The sequence below is a fragment of the Bos indicus x Bos taurus genome, chromosome 22 (assembly GCF_003369695.1).
Source record: "Bos indicus x Bos taurus breed Angus x Brahman F1 hybrid chromosome 22, Bos_hybrid_MaternalHap_v2.0, whole genome shotgun sequence".
In the NCBI taxonomy this organism is placed as follows: Eukaryota; Metazoa; Chordata; class Mammalia; order Artiodactyla; family Bovidae; genus Bos; species Bos indicus x Bos taurus.
In genome coordinates this window covers 8,008,029-8,015,382 of record NC_040097.1, presented here as the reverse complement: position 1 = coordinate 8,015,382, position 7,354 = coordinate 8,008,029, and the positions used below count along the sequence as shown (strand labels likewise).

The 7,354-nt window shown below is 56.8% G+C and overlaps 1 protein-coding gene across 1 annotated transcript; it reads left to right on the top strand.

Annotated features, from left to right (window-relative positions):
• The first annotated feature begins 802 nt into the window (after positions 1 to 802).
• Positions 803 to 6,322, top strand: PRSS50 (serine protease 50). The gene is made up of 6 exons (XM_027523182.1): positions 803 to 1,134; positions 1,211 to 1,405; positions 2,702 to 2,864; positions 3,836 to 4,119; positions 5,309 to 5,475; positions 5,953 to 6,322. The coding sequence occupies exons 1-6, from the start codon at positions 1,017 to 1,019 to the stop codon at positions 6,181 to 6,183; spliced, it is 1,158 nt and encodes a 385-aa protein (XP_027378983.1). The 5' UTR covers positions 803 to 1,016; the 3' UTR covers positions 6,184 to 6,322.
• The last annotated feature ends 1,032 nt before the right edge of the window (positions 6,323 to 7,354 follow it).

The window sequence follows — 7,354 nt, the reverse complement described above, 5'->3', positions numbered from 1 at the left end:
TTAGCCAGACTGAGAGGGCAGAGCCCTACTACCTCTGTGGGAGGTAGCATGGGAGCCCATCAGGCCTGGTGGGCCTCAGGTTCACAGTGGCCCCTATCTTTGCCCTCGGGCTCCACAGCATAGCAGGTGTGGTTTGCTGGAGACTGAAGTACTGAATGGCCAGCCCTATTGTTTGTCCCAAGAGAGCAGGCCTTGGCAACAGTTAAATTGTTCTAGTCTGATTTAACTTCCACCTTTTATTGGGCTAGAATTTTCCAACAGCTTTGAATCAAAATTCATAGGATGTCCCCAGACTACCTTTTAACTGTATTATCCTTGTGTGTCACTGAGCCATCAAAATGTTCCCCGACTTCCAGTGTACCGAGAAGAGCCCATTGGTTACCATCACTCTTTTACTGTCTATGGAAACCTCACCTGTGCTATCTTTCTAAGAGGATGGATCTGTAAGGGAAGGGCATTTGCTGAATGGAAGTTGAGGGTGGGAGGGTGGGGAACAATGCTTAAAACTATGCACTCTTGAAAAATCGTTATTGAAAACATTTCAATCTGCTTAATTTCAGTACCCTGGGGCAAGGCCCCACTGTAGTTACCAGACTGGGGGGGCAGATGGGACCGCTTGGAAATCCCGGATGCCAGCCCCAGGGGTTGGGCCTCCATCTCACCAGGTAGGGATGGGAGTGGGATGCCAGAGGAGGTGCAGAAACTGGACGAGGTGAGGTTAAGGGAGTCCAGGAAACTGCTGGGCCAGACCGCCTGGGAGTGACGTGCTCCCAGGAGGGCAGAGGCGTGGCCAGAAGCCAGGCAGTCCTGAGCCACCTGCAAGCCAGAGGGTGACTGGGACATCAGAAGCACCATGGCAGGAGGCCACTGGGGGGCGCCCGCGAGGCCGCGGATGCCCGCGCCCACCACACCACAGAGAGCCGTCACCGGCCGCCAATGGGGGGCGCCTTCGTGGGGCGGGTCCTGGGAGCGCTGTAGCGAGAAGAGCACCGCGGCACAGTCGCTGTTTCCCGCAGATGGAGTTTTGGTGTGAGCTGCCGGCCGGCAGGCGTGGCCCCCCACGCCCTGGGACGTCTACCCTGGCCCTGGCCCTTGCCTCCGCCGGGCTCCTGCTGCTGCTGCTGCGGCCCCTGGGTAAGGCCCGCCCCCGCCCATCCCCCGACCCCCTCAGATCTGGCCTCCACTTCTGATTCTCTGCCTCCTTCCACAGGTTGCTTGGGCGCTGGCGACACCCTGGGGGCACTGTCCACGGATGTCCCCGCAGACCTTGATGCTCCATGTGCCCCCAGTGCCACCTGTCCCTCGGGCAGACGTCGCTTCCCTCGGCAGGTCACCGGTGGTAGCCCGCCGCCCAGTATCTCGCAGTACGCTACTTCTAAAGCCTCCCACAACGAGTTCCTTCCCCGTGAGTACTGTGGCCTCCCTGCGGGAGGAGGCGCCCAAGCAGCCTCGAGGACCTTAAGGGGCAGAGGAAGAAGGGGCAGGGAGAGAGAGGAGACCTTCCTTTCACTAGTGCTTACTGAGCACCTATTGGTGGAACCTCCCATGCTGCTGAGGTAGGAGGCAAGGAAGGTCGGGGGAGCCTGGGGCGTGCTGTACATCCTGCCTTCCTGAATGGCCGGTGGGGACAGCATCTCTCCATCGGGCCCAGGCCCTGATCCAAGCTCCCAGCCAAGGCCTCTGGGGGTCTCCAGCACCGCTTTCAGGGAGCCTTCCCTTGTGTGTTTGGGGGCACATCCATAAGTGTTCTCTCTAGCAGTGCCTTCCAAGCTGGTTGAAGTAAGACTCACATAAGGAATACTTCTCATCCTGGAACTCATTGCTCAGAATTTAAGTGTCATGGGAAGTCTCACACTGAGGACCCCGCAGCACTCCGCGGTGCATGCTGCCGTTCCCTCTCTTGTGTTAGCCTTTACAGCTGCTGGTGATGGCCTACTTACATTGATCTCACAATCTACTAGTCCATTTGGAACACCTAGGAGTGGGTCTGCTGTGGTGTTGGATACGTGCCTCTTCAGTTGAAAGAATTTTTCCATAAAAGCTTTTCCAAAGTGGCTGTACCCGTTGAGCTTCCCTTGAGCAGTGAGTGAGCAGTCTGGGGCTGTGATCCTCACCAACTCCTAGCATCAGGGACATTTAGTTTTGCCTGGCAGGTGACGGTGAGCAGAACGTCACTGTGATTTAAGTCCATGCTCCCCTGAGAACTAATGGGGCTGAAGAGCTGTTGGGGTTTTATCCTCAGATGTGTGCGCGTTCATGCACAGTGCTCATTTTTCTCTTAGGTCATCTGCTTTTCTCTCACTGAATCACAGGAGGAGGGTCCTAGAGAAGGAGGAAAGGGTCTTTTTGGTTGAAGTAGGGGAACCAGATGGAAACACAGATGAATTGTGAAGGGCCTAGCCTAGCCAGAGCTGAGGCCTGCTTGACCAGGACAAAGGAGCCAGTGATGCCCAGACTGGTCAGCCCTGGGACCTGACGTGAGGGATGCCTGGGGGATGCTGAGGCCCTTCTAAGGCTGGAGACCCCAATCCTCATGTGAACAACACCATTATTTGATGACCAATGAAGAAGGAGAATCGTTGGATGGGTGCAGGCCAGCTAGAGTGGTGGGAGCTCAGGCTGAGGAGAGGGAGAGGGAGAGCTGTGAGATGCAGCTGGAAAGGTCCACTCCTTATCAAGCTCCTTGTACTTCCCTCCTCAGCCTGCGGCTTCTCCTATGAACGGGACCCCACCCTCAGGGATCCGGAGTCCATGGCTCGGCGGTGGCCGTGGATGGTCAGTGTGCGGGCCAATGGCACACACATCTGTGCAGGAACCCTCATTGCCTCCGAGTGGGTGCTGACTGCAGCCCACTGCACGACCGAGTGAGTCGGGGCCTAGACAGACGGGTGGAAAGTCATGTGGAGCCACCGGGGCTTCAGTCATTCTGCCGGCTGGCCCATCAGTGGCTGAACCCCATAATCCCAGCCTCACCCCAGCTCCTAGCAGGGTGGAGCTGAGTCCTGTAGATTCCTTCCTAGGAACTGGAGGCTTGCTCCCCTCATCTGATGCCCTAGTCCTGTGCAGTCATTCCACAGATAGGAAACGAAGACTTGCAAAGCACTGTCTAGGTCTTCCTCCTGTGCACAGAAAGAAGATTCTAATTCTTCTGTTCCATACCCTTCGTTTCACTTATTCCTTCCTTCCTTCAACCAGTAGCCTTGACAGTCTTTGAAGCCAGGCCCTGGCCTGGGCACTGGTAGCTGAAGAGGGCTGCCCCACTCCTGTCAGGTTGCTGGGGAAGACAGACAAGAATATAGATGCTCACAGTCTGGTCAGTGTGGGGACAAGAGAGCAGGCGTGCCTGTGGTCTGGAGCCAGGGGGCGACCCGAGGGTCACATCTGGCCATGAGGGCTGGCCAGAGGAGAAGTGATTTCCACGCCTAAAGGACACACTGAGAAAGAAAGCTAGAGGGAGGGTTGGATGATTGCACAAGGCCTCTGTCACTCCTGGGACCCAGCATGGGTTACTGGACAGAGTCTAAAGTTTGGAACCAGAGAAAACTGGGTCCACATCCCACCTCCACCACTTGCTAGCTGTGTAGCCTTGAGTCAGTCACTTGAGTCAGTTTCCCTCTCCATAAACTGAAGGGTTGTTGTCAGGACTGACCACACGGTGTCTGTGTGTGCAGGGCCCCATTCACACCTGCCCTGAGAAGTGGGCTCGGGGACTCGAAGCAGGTGGGTGGCTTGCCTGGATTTGCTCAGAGTACAACAGTGCGGTGGAGTTTAGCGGGGTGCAGGCTGGTGTGGGGTTCCTGGGACTAATGGAGGACTCCCCTTGCCCTTCCCCTAGGAGTGACGTTACCTATTCAGTACGGGCGGGGAGTCCGTGGATTGACCGGATAACGAAGACTTCCATCGACATCCTGGCAAAAGAGGTCATCGTGCACAGCCGTCATCGAGCCAGTCGCTACTGGTCCTGGGTTGGCCGGGCCAACGACATTGCCCTCCTCAACCTGGATCGGCCACTGCAGTACAGCAAGTATGTCTGGCCCATCTGCCTGCCTGGCTTGGACTATTCGGTGAAGGACTACTCGCTCTGCACTGTGACAGGCTGGGGACTCCCCAGGGTTGATGGTGAGTTGGAACCTTCCTACCCCCAGCAGGGTGGATGGTGCGGGATAGAACCTGGGTGCAGGCCAGGGTCTACCGTGGACAGGCATTTCTGAGACGCCTTCCCCAGGGAGCCCACCACCCCTCTCCTGTCAGACTCTTATCTCTTTTTCCCTTTGAGGGTTTCAGCAGTGAATGTATCTAGGGGACCCAGATTGCCCTCGAAACCCTCAGGCCCAGGTCAGGGTATGTAAACAGGCCATCCTTGAAGGCATAGTGGGCACAGAGTGATATCTTGCTATCTGCACACAATCCTACGGCATCATGTTTTGAAGCAGAACAGGCAAGGCGAGAGGACAAGGGGTCTGTGTCTGTAATAGGGTCCCCAGAAGACCCATGCATCTGGCTAAGGGCAGTCTGCACCCGGAAGCTGGGAGTCACCGAGGGTTCCCCATGTCTCCCCCTACCCCAGCAGTGGCCCTCAATCCCTTATCATCCCAGTTTAGGAGCCCAATGAGCAGGAGTGTTGTCCCAGGGCCATCCAAGGGCCCCTTTCCTTAGCCCAGAAATGTCCATCCTCTTCAGGGAACCCCTGTCCCTTTCCCACAAGAGAAGTGTTCTTCCCTGTGGTCTCATAGAGCCAGCATGCCTGAAAGCACCCAGGATCTCCAGCCCAGGTGGGGTGGCTTTTTGTCATCCCTGCCATGGCCTGTCTGGTGAATAGTTGGGAACGGTTGGAAGTCACCTGTCCCCCGGAAGCTCAGACTTAGGGACAGACACACACTTGTGAGACTGGGGAGGGGAGTGAGGAGTTCCTGGAACCACAGAGGCGAGTCTGGGGGAGCTCAGGGGAGGAAGAGGCCTTTGAGGAAAGCTTGAAGAAAAGGCAGGATTTGGACCTCAGATAGACTTGGTAGGCTTCGGGGATAGATGGAATGCAAAAGTCAAAATGCCGAGATCAGAATGGACTTGATGGATTGGACTCTGCCAGATGTGAGATCAGGCCCAGCAAAGCCATATTTTGGGTAAACTGCTCCAGGGTCTCTATACTGAGGGGCTTTTGGGAAGCGTCTGGAGTGGTAGGTGGGCTAATCCTGGAGAGATCTCCAGGGCTGCTGTGTGGCAAGGAACAAAGGGAGGATGGGCATGAGGCCAGTGGCTGTGGGCACGAGCTAAACAGCCAAGCCTGAATGGGGGGGCCCCTGTCCCACAGGTCAGTGGCCCCAATTTCGAACCATCCAGGAGAAGGAAGTCACCATCCTGAACAGCACAGAGTGTGACAGCCTCTACCGCAGGTTCTCCAAAATCCCCTCTCTGATTCAGATCATCAACTCCCAGATGATTTGTGCAAAGGACGTCGACAGGGAAAAATTCTGCTACGTGAGCATCTCTCGCCCTTGCTCATTTGCCTCCAAGGGCACCTGGCCAGAATTGGGGTGAGGGGCACAGCAGAGGCAGGACATGTGGGGAGGAGAGAGGGGCCAGGGATGAGCAGGGGTAAGTGAGGAGGAAGATGAAGGAGGGGGAAATTTGACAGGGAATGGAGATTGGGGGGAATGAGATGAGAGTTGGGGAGAGAGAGATGGGGAGTGGGGATGGAGGTTGGAGATGCAGGAGGACGGGAAGGGTGGGAAGATGGAAGGTGGATGTTAAAGAGATGGGGGATGGAGAGAGATGGAAGGTGGAGCCTTTTAAGGAAGGTCTCCTGGGTCAGGACTTCAAAGGTACCTCTCAGCTATAAGACACTTGGAGGCTGCGCAGAAGGTTTGGTGAGGGCACCCTGCTTGTTCCCGAGCTGGATCAAGTCTCCTTTGGACCACATGTGGCCTCCCTTTTGTTCTCCACCCCTCCCCACAGGAGATAAGTGGGGAGCCCTTGGCCTGTCCTGTGCAGAACATATGGCACCTGGTGGGAGTGGTGAGCTGGGGCCCAGGCTGCAAGAAGAGCGAGGCTCCGCCTATCTACATCCACATCTCCTCCTACCAACAGTGGATCTGGGACCGCATCAGCGGGCAGACTCTGCCAGCCCCATCCCGGGCCCTGCTCCTGGCACTCCTGATGCTCCTCAGCTTCCTTGCTGCCCTCTGATGCTCTGCTGTCCCTGGGTCTGCCCTCTCTTGCCCAGGCCCCTCCTCACCCTCTTGTCTAGAAGGCTGCAGGTGCAGTTCTCAGCCCTCACAGGCAGGGGAGAGACTCGATGTTCAATTAAATGGCTCTCTTCCCCATGCCTCCTCCTTCCTGGGCCTGCTGCAGTGGGAGATGAGAGAACAGGGAAGGGGTGGGATGGGTGGCTTCCGGCAGTTGATACTGCAAAGTGCAGAGCCCCAGCTCCATCCGCAGGCTCGGGGTGGCTCCCGCAGAAGGTGGAGGGAATGTGTGGGGATGATACTGGGGTGAGATGATTCAGGGCCTAGAATGTACTGCCCAGGCTCATTCTGGGGCTGCCAGGACCCAGTGTGAGGCTGGGCCTAAGGTTGCAGCTCTGGGCCGTGGAGGTGAGTGTGTTCTCCTTGACTTTGACCCATCTTCTGGCCTGTGGCTGGAACATACTCTGTCATTGCCCTGAAGCACTGTAGTTAACTTTGACCTTCCAACCCTGTCCCCTGCCTGGACTTGGGGCAGATGCCCACTGGGATCAGACATTATCCCCATGATTAGCAGATATGCCTGTCCTTAAATGGGTAGTGGAGACCCAAGTCAGAGGTCAGGGAAGCAGCTGGTAGGGGAGATGTGGCCCGGGCCTGGACTTACCCCAGGCATTGCCAGCTGCTTCTCTGACTTCTAGTGGCCCCCGCTTCCCTGGGCCTCTGCTGTGAAGCCAACAGAAGGGTTCTGGCTTGTATCGGTAGAATGGTCTTTGCCAAAACCGTATGTATGAGACGCCCACAGGCTGGACCCCTGGGCAGAGCCAGGGTTTCCACATGGTGGCCCAGTGAGTACTCAGCTTGCACAGCAGGGCCTTCTGTAATCTCTGCCCCGCCCCCCGCCGTGGCTCTAAGACCCCGTGCTCCTTCCCCCATGTCAGCCTGGTTCCCTTGCCTCGTGTAATAATGATTTGGGTCCAGGCTGGAATCCAGGCTTGACTCCTCTGTGTCTCAAGCACCCATCTATTGACACCAGGAAGTGGAGCAGAGGCAAGCACAGAGCAGGCAGCTTCCTTCTTGGTCCTGATGCCCTGCCTCAGGGCTGAGCCCCACCGGCCACAGCTGACCCTCTGCCCCTCGGCCCACCACCTCTTCCTCCAGCTCATCTGAATTCA